Raw genomic sequence first — 22788 nt, 5'->3', positions numbered from 1 at the left:
CCAAATAAGTCACTTATAACTTCTTCATACATTGTCCGATCTTCACCAAACTTCATATGCTGCACTTGGGCTCCACCCAGAATGCATATATATGACCAAATTTACACAAGCTTATAGTGACACCTACTGATGGCCAAATAAGTCACTTATAACTTCTTCATACATTGTCCGATCTTCACCAAACTTCATATGCTGCACTTGGGCTCCACCCAGAATGCATATATATGACCAAATTTACACAAGCTTATAGTGACACCTACTGATGGCCAAATAAGTCACTTATAACTTCTTCATACATTGTCCGATCTTCACCAAACTTCATATGCTGCACTTGGGCTCCACCCAGAATGCATATATATGACCAAATTTACACAAGCTTATAGTGACACCTACTGGTGGCCAAATAAGTCACTTACAACTTCTTCATACATTGTCCGATCTTCACCAAACTTCATATGCTGCACTTGGGCTCCACCCAGAATGCATATATATGACCAAATTTACACAAGCTTATAGTGACACCTACTGGTGGCCAAATAAGTCACTTATAACTTCTTCATACATTGTCCGATCTTCACCAAACTTCATAGGCTGCATTTGGGCTCCACCCAGAATGCATACATATGACCAAATTTACACAAGTTTATAGCCACACCTACTGGTGGCCAAATAAGTCACTTATAACTTCTTCATACATTGTCCGATCTTCACCAAACTTCATAGGCTGCACTTGGGCTCCACCCAGAATGCATATATATGACCAAATTTACACAAGCTTATAGTGACACCTACTGATGGCCAAATAAGTCACTTATAACTTCTTCATACATTGTCCGATCTTCACCAAACTTCATATGCTGCACTTGGGCTCCACCCAGAATGCATATATATGACCAAATTTACACAAGCTTATAGTGACACCTACTGATGGCCAAATAAGTCACTTATAACTTCTTCATACATTGTCCGATCTTCACCAAACTTCATATGCTGCACTTGGGCTCCACCCAGAATGCATACATATGACCAAATTTACACAAGTTTATAGCCACACCTACTGGTGGCCAAATAAGTCACTTATAACTTCTTCATACATTGTCCGATCTTCACCAAACTTCATAGGCTGCACTTGGGCTCCACCCAGAATGCATATATATGACCAAATTTACACAAGCTTATAGTGACACCTACTGATGGCCAAATAAGTCACTTACAACTTCTTCATACATTGTCCGATCTTCACCAAACTTCATAGGCTGCACTTGGGCTCCACCCAGAATGCATATATATGACCAAATTTACACAAGCTTATAGTGACACCTACTGATGGCCAAATAAGTCACTTACAACTTCTTCATACATTGTCCGATCTTCACCAAACTTCATAGGCTGCACTTGGGCTCCACCCAGAACGCATACATATGTCCAAACTTGCACATACTTATAGTGCCACCTGCTGGTGACCATAAACGTCACTTTTTACGTCCGGTGGTACTACGCCTGACTGGAATTCTCACATCCTGCTCTACACTTGATGGACGGCTGTGCTGTGCGGTGCGCATCGGACGGAGTCCAGCGCATACCCCGACGTGTGCACGTGGTCGAGCCCGATCAACGCTGCTTGCAGCTTTAATTACACAGTGTCATTTTAAAACTTTATTAGGAGTAAAATTGGCTCTATAAAGTAGAATCATATTACTCTAAACAGAGTGAATAAACCTCAGTGTTGAATATTTTTACACATTTCATTGTTAATTTTGACACTAAATTGAGTAAAATTAACTCTGAAAAGTTGACACTGGTCATAGAGTCAATTTAACTCTAATTTTGAGTGGGAGTATCTGAAACTTAGTTAATTTCAACTCTCTTAGAGTTGAATTGACACTGTTTTTTTACTGTAGATGTATATTTTGTCACCATAATTAAGCATACTACAATGGCAGCTACAATCTCAACTACACTCTCTTTTTGGCCTTGAATGAAAGACACAACTTCATTCTCGAAAAAAAAAGCAAATATCAGCTTACATTGACTTTGTATTAAAATAGTTGCTGTAATTGATTAAATTTCTAAGACATTTATAATTAAATAAGCAAAAAGTTATAGCACCTTGACAAGTTGTAATAGATGGACTATTCAGTGACTTAGATATTCCATTTGAAAATTTCTTTGTTGGCATTTCAGACAAGATTTGAATCACACAAATAGCATTGAGCTGTATTGAATACATATTGCAGCTCATTGAGAGCCTGATCAAAATGTGGGTACAGAGCAGTATGTGAAAATATCATCTGCATCAGAGAAACTTGGCATTAGAAACCTTTTGATTGAGAGAGTTAAAACACCTGGATTTTCTTTTAAGGAAAATCTTACATTTTGACAAAAAGATTATCAAAGGCTACAACTTGAAAATATTGAGTGTGAAGTTTATGAAGATAGCAAATTTAATCACAGACTTGCATGGGATTATATCACTGATTACATCACTGACATTATATTGCAGGGCTTTGGATTTCATGACTTCTAGTGAATATTGGATTTTGAAATTTGTTTTTCTTTTGTGATTCTTTTTTGATATCATGAAGACAATTAAACAAAGCTATATCATGTTATGATCCTTATTCATACATTTTTTGGCATTTTATCCACAGAAAACAATAGTAAATCAGTCAAAGGAACGTCAATTAGAATTGGTAAACAGTCTTTCAATTAGATCTTGATTTTGGTTTCAGTGTTTGAGAGGCCAAGGACAGGTGTTCATATCTTTTAGTTTTATTCATTATTAGTGTTCAGAAATCATCAGTTAGGAAGAGGGAAAACAACTTAGTAGGCTAAGCATTTGTCAAATCTCTGTCTTCTCAATAGCCAACAGGCTCATCACAGTATCTAATCCAATCCTGATATACTTCATCATTATATCTTTTTAAAAAAAACAGTCGTCATTACCACTGACTCACTTGTTTCTAGCGCAAATCAGACCACCCCTGGTTACTATCTACATCCCCCTTTTCCCCAGTCATTATGATCTTATCAACCTGTGCGTCCCTTACCGTTGCAGGGCAACAGGTGGGAATGACTACCCTCTATGATCCGTCACAGTCGTTGCCATCTGACAGCGAACCATAACTCTCTAAGGGAAATTCTCATAATCTGAATCTTCATAGACAAAGATTTTAACGAAAACATCTTCTTTTGTTAAATATTTTTTATTAATTCAAAAATTTTTAAAAATGTTTTCGTGGTAAGACATCTTACTTTGGGGGTAAAATTCAAATAATCAATGTCTTATTAACCATCTAATGGTAATGAGTAGAAAAAAAAATTTGACCTTTGTGTGTGACTTTCAACTTGTTTTATCCAGTGTGATGGCCTGTCGCAATTATGCAACAGTGGTGCTTCAGGGGTTGATATATAGAATAAAGAAAAAAACTGGATACCTTCGCCTACAAACACTAAAAATATAATAAAATTGTCTAACAAATTGACTTTCCTTGGAAAAAGTATGCAAAATCATTACTTCAAAAGTGCTTTAAGCTTTGAAGTTTATGCAAATCAAAGACAATACTTTATGAAAATATATTATTATCTGCGCACTGGATGAAAATAAATTGAACTTACTTAGATTAAGTGATGGACTCAAATCATTCGAGAAAACCACAGCTACGGTGGAGGAGGAGGTTCTAAGAAGGGATGTAGCTGATACTGAAGGGAATAGGCCAGTTAGAGAGAGAAATATGGAGCAGAAAGCTAGAGTTAAGTGGCCAAGGGCAAATAGCAACAAAGAAGGGGAGGCAGTCAATATAAATTTGTCAACAATGTTAAGAAGTTTAGGAGGAAATGCAAGCAATAGGCTAGAGAAAATGTGAGATATAATTTACTAGTATGGTGTAGAAAGATTTGGGGTGCAAGATAGAAAGAGGGTTGAAAGAGTACATTTAGTTAAGGCGGTTGAGGAGGTAGTCAGGCATGCAAAGGCTTTGTCGGACCCAGGACCAGATGAAGTCCCCAACCAGGTTTATAAAAGGGCACCTGATATCCTAAAGTTTTTGTGGAGGCAATTAAGAAGAGTTAATGTGCTCTAAGCACAATACCAGCCTTCACAGGGTGTTTAGAGCACACCAGCAAGATTTGGCATCAGATTCAGACAGCCAAGAGTGAGAAAAAAGACTTGCATGTTAGATTTAGCAAATGCATTTGGTTCAGTGCCACACAGCCTTATTTGGAAAGCGTTTGATTATTTTACAGTGCCTGTAGTTGTTAACTTAATAAGAGCATATTTTCAGGATATTAGACTGTGCCTAAGTACAACAGGTTTCACAACAGGTTGGCAGAGGCTAGAAATAGGCATTATGGCAGGATGTACGATTTCTCCATTAGCGTCTGCAATGGCGAGGGAGATAATTATTGGAGCTTCCAAGTGGGTTGTAGGTGGAGAGAGAGGTCAGGATGGCATGCGCTTTACACCAATTAGGGCCTACATGGGTGATATGACGTTGATGACTACAACAGTGCCATGTATGAGGAGAATACTTGAGAGACTTAATAAAAATCTAAAGTGGGCTGGTATGAAAATCAAACCTACTAAGTCTAGAAGTCTCAATAAGTAGAGGGAAATTAAGTAATAGAAAGTTTGTAATAGATAAAAAAAAATTCCAATAATTAGGGAAAAGGCAATAATAAGCGTTTAAGTAGGTGGTACCAAGCCGACTTAAATGATGGAGAGAAGGCAGTGCAGTTTCGGAAAGATGTTGCTGAGGGACTGGATGGAATAGATAAATCAGGGCTTCCAGGAAAGTTGAAGCTGTGGAGTCTGCAGTTTGGATTCTTTTCTAGGTTGATGTGGCCACTGTCTGTGTATGAGATTCCAATATCTGTTACATAAAAAAACTGGACAGATTAGCTGGCTTTTACATTAGGAAGTGGCTAGGTGTTCCTAGATGCTTAAGTGCTGTGGCACTGTATGGGAAAGGCTTACACCAGCTCTCAGTATCTAGTCTAGTAGAGGAGTTTAAATGTACTAAAGTTAGGACAGAGCTCCTGTTAGCTGGGAGTAAAGATGTGGTAGTTAGTAAGGTGGTTCCAGGACATGGAATCCAAGAACAGCAGCTCAGGAGGCAGTAGCAACTCTTAGACATACAGAGATTGTGGGTAATGTTCAAATGGCTTGGGGCTTGAGAAGAAAAAGCTTAATTGGAAAGAGCTTTGGCGTATGGAGGAAATGAGTACTAGATTTTTGATAGGGGCAACATATGATGTATTGCCAACTCCCCAGAACCTAAAACTCTAAGTATACGGAGTCCCATAATGTTTGTTATGTTCAGATACTGCAACTCTAAGGCATATTTTGTCAGGTTGTAAGGTTAGTCTGTCACAAGGCCAGTATAAGTGGCAACATAACCAATTATTAAGATGCTTAGCTGCAGGTATTGAAGATAAATGAAGGCAGGTAGGTTTAGGAGGGTCTAAGGCGAAGAGAGTGGCAATTCAGTTTGTTCAGGAGGGAGAAGGTTTAACTGTCAATAAGGAGGCAAGGCAGCTTAGAGGATGCTTGTGATTGGGAGATGCAGGTAGATTTAGGAGATAATCTTGTTTTTCCCCCGGAAATAGCTTCTACAAATCTAAGGCCTGATATAATCTTGTGGTCTAGGAGTAGAATGAGAGTATATTTCACAGAGCTGACTGTCCCTTGGGAAGAATTAGTGGCAGAAGCATTTGAAAGGTAGAAGCACCGCAGCGAGCATTGAAAATTAGGATATGTCCAGTGGAAGTAGAATGTAGAGAATTTGGTTCAAAGTCTGTTGTCTCATTGTTGAGGGAGTGGACAGAGTGTGAGGAAAATAGTGAAGGAAGTGTCAGATGAGGTGGTAAATTCCAGTCAGTGGATTTGGATTAGAAGAAGCAATAGTAGCAGGGGGAGCACTTAGAGTAAACAGACTCTTGGCAGAAGCAAGGAAGAAATCCAGAATATATTTAAGTGGAGGGTGTGGCCCATGAGAGCCTTTTGAGTTGACATGTATGGCCTTGTTTTTGCTCATATTTTTAGTGATTGTTTGACTGTTAAGGTGAGTTTGTCTGCTGAATCTGCTAGTGTATCTTGTAAAGCCTATACCTCTGGCACCCTCTATACTTTCATTACCCCCTACCCGAAACAGGGTTTGAATCCCATTCCTACTTATCTTTACCTCTTCTATTTCTACCCCCTACACGAACCAGGGTTTGTATCCCCACCCTGCTATGACTGGTGTGCAGTTGGTGAGAGGCTGGGGTAGCTTGTGGTTGTGAAAAAAAAAAGATTGTTGTTGTGGTGTGAGGAGCGGGGATGGCTGGCATTAGGGGAGTGACTCTGGGATGCCAGTGATCACTGTCTGGCTTCCTGGAGGTGTCGTGGGCCCAACTAGACGACACACTGATGAAAAGAGGTTCCCACCTGATGCGCCCTATGACATGATGGTCAGCACTGCTGTCAGGGATTATAGGGATTATTCACGGAGTCTGGTCCATTTTCTTTTGTAGCACAAGCTTCTTGTGTTTACTCTGAATTACGCCAGCTTTAGACCAGGAACGTGGTGTATGCTTTCCTGAACTGCTATGTCACATATGCATGTGTGTATCCACATCAACTTCTTCTGGAATTTAGTGCAGCAATATCCTGCATAATCATTTTTAAATGCAGGGAATCCTCTATTATTGGCCATGATTACACAGTTTTGTGTGATACATGGTTGAAATTTTAGGGACTGGATAGTGTAGTGGAAAGGTGCCTAAAATATGTTTAATGAAAGGTACTACCTCCAGTAGGGGTCCTTAGGTAAGACACCCCTACCTTACCTGCCTACCTGTAAGCCGCTTTGGATAAAAGCATCTGCCAAATGCATAAACATAAACATAAATTACTTGAAAGGTGAACCTATAATAGTTGCCCATCTTTAACTTGAGAGTGGGCAACTGCAACTGCAAAAATTGGTCCCTGGGGAGGAGTGGGGCTAAGAAACATTCAATAACCTTGACGGATTTGAAGCAGATTAATAGAGCCACCTCCAGAAAACCCCCTTGAGCTCAGCCACCAGGCATGGATGGTAATGACAACAATCATTTTTGTAAGTGTTTCTGAGCTCATGCAGTGATTTCCTTGACATAGTTGTGCCTGTTTTTAATGCTGTGCTGCTTGCAATTGGTCTCTTGAGTTCCTAAATGTTCACAAAGTGTTGTTAAAAGAAGCGGGCCTGAAAAACGTAGCTAAACATGGCCCTTTCCCAACTTTTCTGAGATATGTTGCTGCCATCAAATTCAAGATGAGATAACGTTTTTCTATTAATGGTAACAGTACTCTAGTCGTATTCATCACTTAGAAAATTTTTACTTTTTATTGTAAGAAATTTGTAAGCCTTTGCCTTTCCAATTGCTGTATGGGTTACACAGCTGACTCTTGGAACTGATAAAAAACCGGATCCAGATGTGGTGTCTGGAGGATTCATACTGGGTCAGGAGGTCACTGATGTATTTTGGTCCTAGACCATTCAGAGCTTTATAGACCAAAATCAGAACTTTAAAGTCTATCCTCTGATGGACAGGCAGCCAGTGGAAAGACCTCACAGCTGGACTGATGTGGTCCACTTTTTTGGTCTTAGTGAGGACTCGAGCAGCTGAGTTCTGGATGAGCTGCAGTTGTCTAACTGACTTTTTAGGTAGACCTGTAAAGATCCCATTACAATAATCAAGCCTACTAAAGATGAATGCATGGACTAGTTTTTCCAGGTCCTGCTGAGACATCAGATCTTTTAACCTTGAAATATTCTGAAGGTGATAGTAGGCTGACTTTGTTATTGCCCTAATGTGTTTTTCAAAATTTAGGTCTGAGTCCATCACTAAACCCAGATTTCTGGCCTGGTTGGTAGTTTTTAGGTGTATAGATTGAAGCTCTGTGGTGACTTGCAATCGTTTCTCTTTGGCTCCAAAGACAATTACCTCAGGTTTGTTTTTGTTTTGCTGGAGAAAGTTGTGGCACATCCGGTCATTAATCTCCTAAATGCATTTTCCAAGGGCCTGTACAGGGCCTCGGTCTCCTGGTGACATTGTAATATATATCTGCGTGTCATCTGCATAGCTATGGTAGTTTATTTTGTTATTTTTTATAATCTGTGTCAGTGGGAGCTTGTAGATTTTAAACAGAATAGGTCCCATGGAATCCTTGGGGAACTCCACATGTGATTCTTGTCTGCTCAGATGGAAAGTTACCTATTGACACAAAGTACTTCCTGTTTTCTAAGTTCCTATGTGTTTTTGTGACACACTAATGTGTAATAACATTAAATATTTGTATTATTCACTTTGGGGATGATTTTGTTTAAGTTGTAGTTACAACCTCATGCCAGAAGGTGGCGCATTGCTCGGTGAGACAGAATAACAAGGTCAAAAGTCTCCATCTCCAATATGGCAGAAGCGAGGCATTGATAAACGTCATCGGTTGTCTGTCTCATCATTTCCCTGTGTTTTGCAGGTAAGTAACGTTCAAACTCACTTGAAAGGAGTTTTAGAATACTTATAAGAAACACAGCTAAATGTGAATATATAAATCAGTTGATAAACTCTGTATTTTGTTACGTTTTGAGTGAGGTGAAAAGACTAAAGATGTTGAAGTCAGGACGACACTGCGGGTGTCATTTAGAATAAATTGTAAACTTATTTCAAGCTCCTTTTAGTTAAGCAAGCTCCGTTTTGTATTCTGACATTGTGTATTAGTGTTAACATGTCGTTGGCAGTGACTCTAAATTGTCCGTAGGAGTGAGTGTGAGCGTGCATGGTTGTTTGTCTCGTTTGTCTCTGTGTGGCCCTGTGATGGACTGGCGACCTGTCCAGGGTGTACCCCGCCTTTCGCCCGATGACTGCTGGGATAGGCTCCAGCCCACCTGCTACCGGATTAACGGATTGACGGTATAGAAAATGGATGGATGGATGTCGTTGGCAGTGAGGAACATATGTTTACTGGTTCTAAAGATGCGTACTGAGAATGTTGAACAGCTAAAGCTAAGTCTGCCAGCATACATGTGTTAGTCCCATGAAGTCTGTGAGTTAGTAAACTAGACAGTTCTATGCTAAGCACTGGTGTACGTAAACGGTGACTGTATTAATAAATATGGCAGAGGCAAGGCATTGATAAATGTCATCGGTTGTCTGTCTCATCATTTCCCTGTGTTTTACAGGAACATTTAATCTGTTTAAGAGGCTCAGACCCTGGGGCTCTACATTTTGAACCAGTTTAGTACAGTTCCGGAAATACTCTCCAGTTGTTTGAGTGATATATTGTGATCAACTGTATCAAAAGCAGCACTGAGATCCAGTAAAACTAAGACTGACTTTTTTCTACCGTCTGTATTCAGACATACTGTATGTAATTAAAGACTTTGGTCAGAGCAGTCTCAGTGCTGTGTTGCCTGACTGGAAGGTATCACAGCAGTTATTTTGTGTTAAAAAGCAATTAAGCTGTTGAAAAAACACTTTTTCAATTATCTTTTTTCTTAAAAATGGGAGATTTGAGATGGGCCTGCAGTTGTTCATTTGCATCTTGTCAAGATTGTCCTTTTTCAGCAGAGGTTTAATTACAGCTGTTTTTAGTGGCTCTGGAAACACACCTGACGTTAAGGACAAGTTCACGATCAGTAACAGGTCCAACTCCAAAATCTTTGAGACCCCTTTGAAAAAACCTGTTGGTAGGATGTCTAAACAGCAAGAGGAGGACTTCAGGTGACGTAAGATGTCCTCCAGGTCTTTACTGTTAATGGATTGAAACAGTGTCATGGTGTTTAAACCGGTTTTTGGTGGACACGGTACATATGCTGAACCTGCTGCTGATGCACCAACTGCTTGTCTCATATTTTGGACTTTGTCTATGAAGAATTTGGCAAAGTCATTGCAGGCCATGGTGGAATGAAGTTCCGTTGCCACTGGCACAGGAGGGTTTGTTAGCCTGTCAACTGTAGCAAATAAGGCCCGAGCATTATGGCTTTTGGAGATGATGTCAGAGAAGTAGGATTTTCCTTGCATTCCTCAGTTGTAAATTATAAGAGTATAGTTTCTCTTTATAGATTCTAATCATAATGAACCTGGAGATTTGTTTTTCTCCATCTGCGCTCAGTTTTCCGACACTCTCTTTTACCGTTTTTCACCAGTGTGGAATTTCGCCATGGAGACTTCTTCCTGCCAGAGATAACCTTCACCTTAATGGGAGCGATAGTATCCATAACATTTAACATTGGACACATTACAAGACAAGATTACTGTTTCCACATCAGACACAGTAATCTTTGAAATGCTCAGACCCTTAGAGATCACTAAGTCTAGAGTGTGCCCCCCAATTGTGAATCGCCTCTTTTACATGCTGAGTCAGCCCAAAGTTCTCCAGAGTGTTACTCAGGTCTTTAGTCCCTTTGTCCTGAGGGTTGTCCACATGGATATTAAAATCACCAACAATAATTACACAGTCAAAGTCAACACAGATCATAGACAGCAGTTCACTAAGGTCATCAAAAAAGTCTGCACAGTATTTGGGGGACCTGTAACCATTCAGAAACAGGACTCTGGGTGAGACCATCAGCTGATTTTTTAGAGTACAACTCTCTGCGTTTTGACTGGGCCACATTTCTCCTTCTGTCACCTAAAAGTACAGAAATTTTAAAACCTTCTAATAAACAGGGTCCCAGCTTGTCCTGGGAAAAGTCACGACTGTCATAATCCTTGCAGCCCAGACCCTCCACACGTCACACATCAGACTGTGGAGACAGAACAGGATGGCAGTGTGGAGGGACAGAGGGGGTGGGGCTGGGCTCTGTCGCTTCAGCTCCTCTGGTGGGGGCGAAGCTTGATGGCGAACCTTCGGCCACTCTGATTGGGGGTTTATGGGGGACAAAAAGGGATTTGGCTGGGGGGTAGACCTGAGCACAGCATTGAGCCGCTCCATCATCTGCTCTGTGAATTTAAGGTAAGCGGGGGAGGGAGAAAGGGAGGGTGAGGAGCATGATGATCTGTCAGGGGTTTGGGGGGCTGGGGAAGGTCTTGGTCCTGGTCCCTGGTCCTGGTCATTGGTGCTGGTCAGGTGAGGGCAGATGGAGTTCCTCCTTGAGGTTTCTGCTGGGATTTGTTTGTTCCTCTCTATGAGATAACTCCTTGTTTATGTCAGCCTTGGCACCGAGCACAGATGGATGACGTAGGAAATAAAATATGTTGAAGTGACTTGTTAAAATTAAATCCATTTGCCTTAAAAAGATGCCTGCGTTCCCAAAAAATTTGTTACAATTATTAATAAAATGCACTGAGTGGTCAGGACATGCTAATAAAAAACATTTATTCAGTGCTGACAACCTGCTGAATCTTTCCTCTCCTCCTCTGACAGGTGGAACAGGTCCACTGATGAATACAGCTGCATTCAGCGAGCTCACTGTGTTTAATAATCCAATGAAGTCCCGTTTCAGAACCACAGATTGTTGTTTGGACACATTGTTTGACCCTGTATGCAGAATAATGTTTGTCACAGTTGTACAGTCTGCAATGTCAAGAATTCTCTACTTCAGATCGTTAACCATATCCCTAGGAAAGCAGAGGACTTTAGTGTTCTTACCGCACATCCTTTGTACATCATTTACGGCAGAGTCACTCACAATCAGAGTTTGAGGCCCAGCCTTTAGCTTTACCTGTGGCCTTTTACTTTTTAACAGGTTTTCAGTCCTTGCCTTGCTGCTTTGGGATGGATGGTCATCCAATAGAGATCCAGAGTCCTTCGTTAGTGGAGCAAATCTGTTCTGCAGTTTCACACTCTGTTGTTTTGGAGGTTTGTTGTTAACCTTCCTATTCACAGATGTCCAGTCGTGTTTCCTCCCATGTACAGCGGTAGAAGAGCTCCTCTGTCTCATAGGAAGTGAAGGCCAGTTGGTTTCTCGTCCTCCCACTTTCAGGAGACATGATTTACTTTTTGGTTTTGCACTGAGACAGGTCCAGGGAGGTTTATTATTCGATGATTTATTATAATGCACAGTCTACATTCTTGGTCGTGTTATCTGTGCTCCTTAGCTGTGTGTTAGCTTGCCCATCTCCACTGTTTTGAATCAATGGCAAGGTTGTTTCATTTTCACTTAGTCCTTTTACCTCCACATTTACTTATAAGCGATTAATTTTCGTCTCAAGTTCTGAAATCTTCTGCAGGAGGCTGTAGTAGTGTCTGTGGAGAAGGGAGGACTCTTGTTGCTAGTTAGCCTATCGGTTAGCACCTTTCCAGGCTATTTAGCTGAGTGCTAGGTGCCCAGACACTGTAAATCAGGTTATAGCTGTGTGTAGGCCGCGTGTGTGCGTACACAGAGTTGCTGGCTCGTCAGATAAGTAAAAAGAATAAAAAATTATTAAAAAAGTCTTTGTTCACTTAAAAGAAAAAGAATGCAATTATATCTAAGACTTGTGGAAAGAAATAGAATGATTTAAAAGCAAATTAAGCAATAAGAAGCAGAGACACGTCTGCTCTCTTCAAAAGCAGGAAAGCAATCGTGTAGAAACACTTGAGCTGTAAAATGTTTCTAATACTCCTAAACTAAATCAAGGTTTATCAGTAAACTTGACTTGGTTTTAGGAGGTTTAGTATCAATGACAGTTGAGAGATTTTAACCAAACTGTTGTAAAAACAAATCTCCATCTTAGCCCTGCACATGAAAATTGGTTGTAATGCTGAAGAGACTGACAAAGACATCTTCACAAACCACCACAAATTTCAAGTGAAATCTTCAAATCTAGTGTTAAAGGACTCCACAAAAATATGACAGCATACTTTTATGTCCTATCATCCATCCATCCATCCCTCCATTTTCTATACCCGCTTAATCCGTCGGTCAGGTCGCGGGGGGGCTGGAACCTATCCCAGCTGCCATTGGGTAAAAGGCAAGACAGGTCGCCAGTCACAGGGCGAGACAAACAAGATAAACAACCATGCACACTCGCGCTCATTCCCAGAGTCGAGTTAGAACGACCAGTTAACCTAACATGTTTTTGGATTACCTGGTGAGAACCCACCCACACACAGGAAAAACATGTAAACTCCACACAGAAATGCCCCAGCTGGGATTCAAACCAGGAATTCTCTTGCTGTGAAGCGACGGTGTTAACCACCACACCACAGTGCAGCCATAGACTATGATATATATGTGATAAACAAATACGCTCACAAAAAGACTAGACAAAAAAAAAGTAAATATTGTAGTTAATCTGTAATACAGTTGGCTTTTTCTGATTTACATTTTTGAGGGATTTGAATGTGCCATATATGTGAAATCAATACACGTGCTCAATGAAATCAATGAGAACATAATTCTCATTGTAAAAATAACAGTGCCATGTATTACAACATAGCAAAGAACATCTTGGCAAAGGCAACAGAATTGTAAGCTTTTGGTGTGAAATCTGAACAAACACTTTTTACTTAATTCCATTTATAATCTAAACCGATGTCACTGCTAAAGATGAACTTGCTGAGCCAAGTTTCTAATAAAACATTCACATCTGCATCACCTGTGTGCATAGATACAAATAATGTCCATTTTTGTTTTTTTTCAATAGTACTAACATTTAAGTAAAGAACAGTTATTTATTTAAAGTGTTATGATGCAGTAAAATCTGGGCTGGGGTTAGGTTGTAGAGTTCCAGAAATATTTTTAACATAACATTGGAAAATAACATTATATTTCTGACATATAACTATCTCGTACAAACAATTACCATCTTGTGTGAGCAGTGTGTTTTACCTTCAAATGTTCTGTTCCACATGCGTGAGGTGATCTCTGTTCCATTCTTCTTGCTGTATCCATTTTTCATGGCATCGTGTAAGGCAATGGCATACAACAACATGGCATCATGGAATCCCTCGACAAACATGTTGACCTGACATGAAAAACAGTATGCATAGTCGTAAAGATGATGCAATGTTACTGAATTTTGAAGACTAAAAATCCAAGCAAATTTAAGAATCCCTGGAACCTATCCCAGCGGTCATCACGGGAGAGGCGGGGTACACCCTGGACAGGTCGCCAGTCCATCATAGAGCCACACAGACACTAACGAGACAAACAACCTTGCTCACATTCACTCCTAAGGACAATTTTAGAGTCACCAATTAACCTAACATGCATAACATCCATGTTGGACGATGGGAGGAAGCCGGAGTACCCGGAGCGAACCCATGCATACACGGGGAGAACATGCAAACTCCAGGTGGGGATCGAACCTGGAACCCACTTGCTGTGAGGCGACGGTGCTACAACACAAGTGTAAAATCTGATTGCCACTCATAAAAAGGATTACGTCCAATTAAGCTATTAAGCTACAGATGTATTAGTATTAATATTTTTTTCATACATCCATCCATCCATTTTTTTATACCTGCTTAATCCAGTTCAGAGTCACGTGAAAGGCTGGAGCATACCCCTTATTGGATGAAAAGCGGGGTACCCCCTGGACTGGTCACCAATCCATCAGAGACAAACAACCATTTAAGCGCACACTACTGCTCAATTTAGAATCACCTATTAATCTGCATTTTTTTTAACTGGAGAGGACACCAGAGTACCCAGAGAAAATCCATACATACATGGGGAGAACATGCAAATTTCACAAAGAAAGGTCCCAGTTAAAATTCGAACTGAGAGCCTTCTTGCTTTGATCCAACAGTGCTAACCCCCACAATCGTTATATTTTGTGTTGCAAAATGAATGATGACAGAAGTAACATATTACTTGTCCAAGTATTAGAATAGACCCAAAGATAATTTCCCACTTTGTTAATACAGACAGTAAGAAAGCCTTTTAAATTCAACCACTGATTGTCCACTGATTTGTAAAATAATCACTGTAAGGCTTGCTGTTTTACATGCTCAGACATACGAACAAGCAATAACACCCGATACCCCATAAAAACGGCAGCTGTTTAACATTAGTGAAAGGGTACTGTTGTGAAATCCTGACACCCATTTTTTTTAGTTTGTTGCTGGTATCAAATTTCAAATAATTAAAATTTTGTAAATACAGTCAAATCAGTAAATCGGTCAGTGAACACACTGAAAAATCTTCTTGAGTTTATTGCATTTTAGAAAAATTAAATCATGATATAATAAGGTACGATATTTGTGTACAAGAATCTGAGTTAAAAATGTATGGTAGCATAAATAATATTCTAAAAGCAGGAAGCAATTTAGGCTTCAAACGACCAACATAATACTGAACATGTCATGGAGCAGTATATGTGACATTTGAAACCAAAGGGGGAAAAAGGCAGAATTAAAAAAAAAAAAAAAAAAGATGTTATACCTGATGACGGTTGAAGATTTGATTTTAGAAATACTCCCTGTTATCCCATTTAAGAAGGCATTAAGGGGACCACTATTCCTCACAGCCATACTGTAACAATCAATCAAGGGACTAACCACATATAGAGAACTGTTCTGCATTACCTATCACTTATATATGTGCAGTGGCTCCCATCTGGATATCTGCAGATATATTCTCACAAATCCTCAAAGGGTGGAGATACCTGCTCTTTTCTTGAATCCTGGACCCCGGAGGCGCTTCACATGCTAAAGTCAAAGCAAACACCTGCCCGAGGACACTCATCATGAAATTCCTCAGTGACAGAGACAAGACACTGGTGGTGAAAGCAATCAAAACAAAAAAAGCAAGTCTTCTATAAGGGTAAACTGGTACAATTTTATCCTGACATGGCAGCCAATCTACACAAGAAACAGAAGGAATTCGACCCTGTGAGACAACGGCTCCATGACATGGGGGTAAGACACGGCATGCTGCTCCTGGCCAGGCTGTTGGTAACCTTCAGGGAAAGACTCAGACTTTCGGAAAACTGGAGGAAGCGGAGGCTTTCGTACGTCAGATGAGGTAGGAGGACAAGACAGGATAAACAACGGCACAGAGATGGTAAAGTAACTGTTGAAGTCAGCAGCTGAATTACACCTGATAACTGGGGTTAGTGTGAACTGAACTCCATTATAATAAACTCCAGGGGCCTCATGTACAATGACTTCCTTTTGAATTTCCTACTGAAACATGGCGTACGCTCAAACCAAAATGACCTCCAATGTACAAAAATATCCGGATGTATCAATGTATGCGCATGCATGAATCCAAGCACATTTTGTTTGTACATCCCAATCAACATGGAATTGGGAAAAGGTGAGGCTTATTAAGACATTTCACACTTTACACACAGGGTTATTAACATTTGCACATAGAGATGATCAGGGGCTTGTTAGAAAGATCTTAAGCTGTTGTTTAACCAGCAAAAAAACTGCAAATTACTAACTTTAACCACCAACTATGATGCTGTAAAGACAGGATAGAATTTGGGGGCGCACATGCTCAATGCACGTCATGGGGAATAATATTAGGACAATTACACAAATAAAGTTACTCACCAAGAAGCCACCCATCGCACACAGTGCCAGCCTGATGTCTGTTCCCAACAATTCTATAACTGAATGTATGAATCGTGCGTTGAACCAGGTCACCCCCACAAAGCATTTGCGCATCACATACTATCGGTACATTGATGGAATGAAAATGTTTTCTGTTGATACAAATTCATCATGTGATGGCGCTTTTATAGCACTGTGTGTGCAGTCGATAGCTCCGATTACGTTAGGAAAACCTGCTCTTGCTTCAAATTGCGCTTCAATGTTGGCCTGCATTGTGAGAATTTGATATACCTGCTGAGATTCAGATAATTCCGTCCCACTCGGCTGGCATGGCTCGGCTCAGGGTCGACTGGCACAGTCCCAATCGGTTGGCCAGATCCCTCTGGAATGCCCCGGTTGCTTAAACCCCAGTGTGCACATCACCTGTGGCAAAAGCAGTGCATGGCTCCTCGCTGTGTTGCACTCCAACGCCGGTCGCAGCTCTGCGCACAGTTCCAGGAGGATTGCCCTCAAAACGGCTGATGAGCCAGTTGTCATCATGTGCCAGCAAAACCTCTCAGTCTCTTAACACATGTTGTTTTCCAATTGCACAATTTACAATGTCTTCTACTACTGCTAAAGCAGCCATTGTATTTAATAGTATGCATTGCAACACTTTGTGCATGCTTTTATATCCACTCGTGTAATTGCAGACACATGGGTGTGTTAATTGTTCATCAGTGTTAATTGTTCATGTGTCTCAAATGTGCACATCACTCAGTCTGAGGACAAATTGTTTTCAGATTAATTTATTATAACAGTTTCCCAACATCACCTCTAAGTGTTGCCAAAGAATCAACAGCAGTAGAAAAGTGCGTACGCCAGCCCTGAAGTTGGCGTGAGGCACCGCACATTTTCACAGCGATTTCACTCTTGATACATCTGATCGTTGACGTGAAAAGGTGCGTACACCCCTTTTTTGTGCGTACACACCCTTTGTATATGAGGCCCCAGATTACATCCTTTTCTAATACTCCTCCGATTATTGTTAAATGGAGGTAAGAGGCGCCGATGATCATCAGTTAAATGACTGGTTTGAGAGGCTGCAGGACTCACCTGTGACTGTAAACTTTGAACAGATGACCATTATGTTGTTATCTGGTAACTTATGATTGGGACAGCATGGAACTTCATTATATGGTTAAGGTCTGTAACATCAGAAATGCATCACAAGCTGATTGTGGCGATATTGCGCCCCCCTTTTTTTTCAACTCCTATTCAGGATTTTTCCTGGCTTAAAATGAAGTAGTGGTGGTACCTGATCGTGGGCTCACAGGTGCACACGTAGTGTTTTACCAGCAGTCTATTTTAGGAGTTGTATATAGATTAATTTAAAAAAATCACAAGTATTATTTTAAAGCATATTAATTTATTTTTTATGCGCTTTGTTTAACATTCAGTTCAGTTACATGGCAGCTTAACCACCATTTACTTGTACAGGGCAAAGCCAGTATCCGAACATTTGGCCCTCCTTGGTTTCATCCTGTAGAACCTCCTGATGCAGTCTTTCTACTCAAAGACCTTTTTTTGACCATTTTGGACCATCAATGGCCATCTTAAAAAAAAAAACTAAAAAAAACTTATTCTGGTGTAGACATGAATTGTGATAGTGTTCTTGATCATGAGAAAATAGCCTCTCAACATCTGCTGAGCTGTATTGCTTTCGTACCTGACAAACTTACCACATATCATCAATAACACAATTTTAGCATTTTAGCTGCCTATCTTCAGTGTCTACACTCCTTCACCTGTCTTGTCTCTCGTCTTCTCGCATTCGTTTTGAAAAAATTTGTTGATCTTATGTTTCTCTATACCTGCAAAACTGATACGTTAACTAATATTGGTAATATGAATGTATGCAGCGTGTAACATAAATTTTTTCACAGGAACTGGACGTGTTTGGGTGCAAAAGAAACAATACTAATAATTTTTTGTCGAACTGTCATCATCCGTGTTTGTTGCAGTGAAAACTTCTTCTTCGTCGTCTCTCTGGATGTGGCGGTAAAAGATCGTATATATATATATCTATACAAGTAGATGCCGCCCTCGACGCTGCTGTCCATTGGAACGATATGTCATCTTGGGACGGGGGAAGCCATGTCTACTTGCTGCATTAGTCAAAAGAGCCAGAGATCTATCAACGATTAAAGTCACCACAACTCACTGAATTTTCAACCTATTTTCAAGCCGTCTAGTGTATTTAATTGTCATTTAGTGGGCACTGCGTTGTGTTAGTGAAATATTAAGATTATATGAGAATTTGTCACATTTACACTAACTTTGCAAAGATGGTCAGTAAAATTAAAAAGTGATGGTTTCACTCCCTCCTTGAAATGAGTTGACTGTCCAGTCCTGTCAAAGTCTTGTGGTTTAAAGTGACAGCTGCAGACGTCTGAACGGTCCTTTGGGATAAAACCTCTTCTCATGAGTGCTGCTGCCCATGGCTGCCTCTTCCATTTATCTTTTGGAATCCTACCCACAAAACAACTCCATCTGAACAACGGTCCGTTCTCCGTGCTTATGTAGCTACAATCCAGGTACATAACTTACGTTAGCAGTTAACATTAATCGTCGTGCTATGAAACTGATTTAATAGGTCATTTAGGAATAACTTAGCACAATTATATACAGTGGCTGATTGCCAAATGTCCCTTTCATCATCTTACTGATGTCTTACTAACTAAAACATATTTTGTTTTCTTCTCCTGACGTAAACTAGTAATAAGCTAGTTTCATTTATGTTATCTAAAGATATACAATAAATTTAACACGTTCATAACAGTTAAATAAAATAATACAACTTCTTACTCACGAAATGTTATTCCAAGTTTATTCGTTTCGGCTTTTCTTTCACAGGAACATCCGTAAGCGGCACCAAAGTCTGGCATGTTGCCAGATGCACAGCTGTCAGACCCACTCTGACAGTCTGACTACTGTCAGAAACCCCATCCCAAGATGGCGGCCATGTTGACGTGCCTGACAAGCCTGAATGCAGCATCTATGTCTATATATCTATGGTAAAAGATGCTTTGTTTGACATGTCGGCCAATGCTAATTGTGACACAGCGCCACCATAACTACTGGTGGTTGCGTGCAACTGCAGTTATGTATGAATGAAATGACAGATCCCGACAGGGGAACGCTTGGTGAAATTACCGACTGAAAACCAGCCGTGAGCTGGTGGCGGTAAGGAATTTGGCGGTGGCGCCCACCAACAAATTCTCTATACAGGAAAACCCCTGCCTATTTTTTGTTTGACAGGAGGACAATTTCGGTTAGGTAAGCTTTGAGAGGGTAACAAATGCAGGATACTTTAATATTTTGCTACATGGCTGTTTAGTATGGAGTAAAGTTCTTGGCAAATCTTTTTTTTTCTTCTTCCAGTAAACAGAGGACGAGGAGCTTCTGTTTAGGACAAGTCCAGGCTAAGAAGTCTGATCACTCCTCACTATGTGTGGAAGAGAAGTTACTTGCTTGCAGGCAGTTCTATAAAGCAACAATTACTGGCTCTTCTAGGACATATCAGTTATGCTATTAAAGTAAAACCCCAAGGAAAATCTTTTATTTCAGACCTTTTAAATGAAGCTGCCTTCATCTCCTCTGTCCAGAAGAGAGTCTTCAAATATAAACATAAATTCATTCATACTTCCTAATATCTTTCATTAAACCAGTAAACATGAACTGTTATGGTGTGGTCCTTGCTGGTGAAAGGGATATTAGCCAGCAGAGGCCCAGCGTTAAACATTCCAGATTCACAATTTACATCCTTTTTATTTAAAGTGCATCAGGTGAAAGAATGCATCATCAAAACAACCAGCAACAGTAACATTCTTAACATATCAGACGCCTTAAAGAAACGATCTAATAAAACAGACCAGCAGCTATGCATGACAAAATTTGGTGTGGGAGGATCACAAGAGAGAAAATCCCACTTAGTGTTCATGCATGACACAGATGAGGACAGAGCTGGTGAATGTACAGCTGTCTGCATGATGACTAAAAAAAAGTTTAACTTACTCTTTAGATGCTCTCCTTCAACAAATGATCATCAAATTTGTGATATCTTGGCACAGAAGGCTTGGCTCAGAGATTACCCAATTCTTGGCACAGAAAGTCAGAGGTTTTGATTTCCAGTCAGGACACACCTCCAGCAACCTTGATACTAATATGTGTGGGAGACATAGAATTGAAGTCATGCTGGCTCGCACATCGCCCAGATTAATAGGGTCTGTTGGAGGACCAGGACATACTGATGGCAAGTGGACTACTGAAACAAAACATTCATGGACTAAGGCAGAGAATCTCACATTGATGAAATGCTACTTTTCTAGCAATGCCCGTCAGGATATATTCAGAGGAAGTAGGACCAATAGATACTTTGAAACCCAACATCTAAACTAACTAATAAATAACTTCTAACATGGTGTTCTAAGTTCGGAAATGGAATCTATGATCACTGCTAGAGATCCATGAGGTACAACAAAGATACTACAGCAAGGGAGAGCCAGGATGACATATCAGGGGGGATACATCATCATCCCTACCATCCAATAATGAGTACCAAGTCTCATTAGAAAGCCCTGATAACCTTAACATGAGGGCAGCTCACCTGAGATGGAAGATCATGGACAGTCTTGATACTTGGAGCCTGTGTGGTCCTTTACCAAAGGGAAGAGACAAAGTACTGAAGTTCTAAAAGTCTCCTAAAAATGGCAATGTGGCACTACATACTACAGTACATCTACACGGAGACCAATAAGCTTATGTACGCTATAGCTGCAGTGATCCTAGAGTGACTTGACTACAAGATCAACAATACAAAGAGCAGTAAGGGCAGTACCTTTCATTGAGACTAAGGTTAGGAGCCATGGCCACGGAAACATGGAGGGAGGTTAGCCAGATATCAGAACTTCAGAAAGGTGCAATGAAGGAGGAACTTCCCAAGAAAAACAACAAAAATTCTATACCTTACTGACTGGAGACTGCCAAAGAACAACTCACAGGTCTGGCAACCTGCCTGAGAAGGTAGACCAGAGAAACTGAAGCAAGGCAGGGTATTCAAATTAGTTACGTTTTTTTTTATAGCAGTTTACATGTATTCACGGTAAACACGAGAAACTTGTGCTAAAGAAAAAAATGGACCAGACTCCGTGAATAATTCCCTATAATCCCGATATGGACCAGTAAGCAGTGCTGACCAACATGTCATTGGGGTCATCAGGTGGGAATCTTTTCATCAGTGTTTCATCTAGTTGGGCCTGCGACACCTCCAGGAGGCTACACAGTGATCACTGGCGTCCCAGAGTCACTCCCCTACTGTCAGCCATCACTGCTCCTCACACCACAACAACCATCTTTTCCTTCCATAACCACAAGCTACCCCAGCCTCTCACCAACTGCACACCAGTCATAGTGGGGTGGGGATACAAACCCTGGTTCGGGTAGGGGTTAAAAATAGAAGAGGTAAAGATAAGTAGGAATGGGATTCAAACCATGGTTTGGGTAGGGGGTAATGAAAGTAAAGAGGGTGCCAGACATGGAGGCAGGACAAGACACTTTAGCAGATTCAGCAGAAAAAAACTCCCCTAAACAGTCAAACAATCACTAAAAATGCGAGCAAAAAAAGGCCATACAGGCCAATTCACCTAAAATGGCCACCTGGTTTCAAAAGGCTCACATGGGCCACACCCTCGACTTAAATATCCTGAATTTCTTCCTTGCTTCTTCCAAGAGTCTCTTTACCCTAAGTGCTTCCCCTGCTGGGCCCCGTGCTACTATTGCATCTTCTAATCCAAATCCACTGACTGGAATTTACTGCCTCATCTGACACTTCCTTCACTATTTTCCTCACACTCTCTCCACTTACACCCAACTCCCTCAACAATGAGACAACAGACTTTGCCACAAATCCTATATATCCTACTACCACTGGACATATCCTAACTTTCCATGCTCACTGCTCGCTTCTGCCCCTAACTCCACATACCTAAGCTTTTTCTTTTCATATATCTCTATTAATTCCTCCCATGGAACAGTCAGCTCTATGGAATAGCCTCTCATTCTTCTCCTAAACCACAAGACTATATCAGGCCTTAGATTTGTAGAGGCTATTTCCTGGGGAACAACAGCTTATCTCCTAATTCTACCTGCATCTCCCAATCACAAGCATCCTCTAAGCTGCCTTGTCCCCTTACTGTCTTATTAACTTTCTCCCCCTCTTGAACAAACTGAATTGCCAGTCTCTACACCTTAGACCCTCCAAAATTTACCTGTCTTCGTTTATCTTCAATACCTGCAGC

At 40.6% G+C, this 22788-nt stretch overlaps 1 protein-coding gene across 2 annotated transcripts in view; it reads right to left on the bottom strand.

Annotated features, from left to right (window-relative positions):
* Positions 1-22788, bottom strand: part of npr3 (natriuretic peptide receptor 3) — a 93536-nt gene that overhangs the window by 25706 nt on the left and 45042 nt on the right. For both annotated transcript variants that reach the window (XR_011916429.1, XM_072388602.1), the window contains exon 4: positions 13776-13911. Coding sequence is in view for 1 of the 2 variants with exons in the window: in XM_072388602.1 (XP_072244703.1) it covers positions 13776-13911 (136 nt within the window). In the remaining variant the exon portion in view is untranslated. The remainder of the gene's footprint in view (positions 1-13775; positions 13912-22788) is intronic.

Source organism: Leuresthes tenuis, unplaced genomic scaffold, assembly GCF_036924035.1.
Source record: "Leuresthes tenuis unplaced genomic scaffold, fLeuTen1.0.hap1 SCAF_6, whole genome shotgun sequence".
In the NCBI taxonomy this organism is placed as follows: Eukaryota; Metazoa; Chordata; class Actinopteri; order Atheriniformes; family Atherinopsidae; genus Leuresthes; species Leuresthes tenuis.
This window is presented reverse-complemented; position numbering and strand designations above follow the sequence as displayed.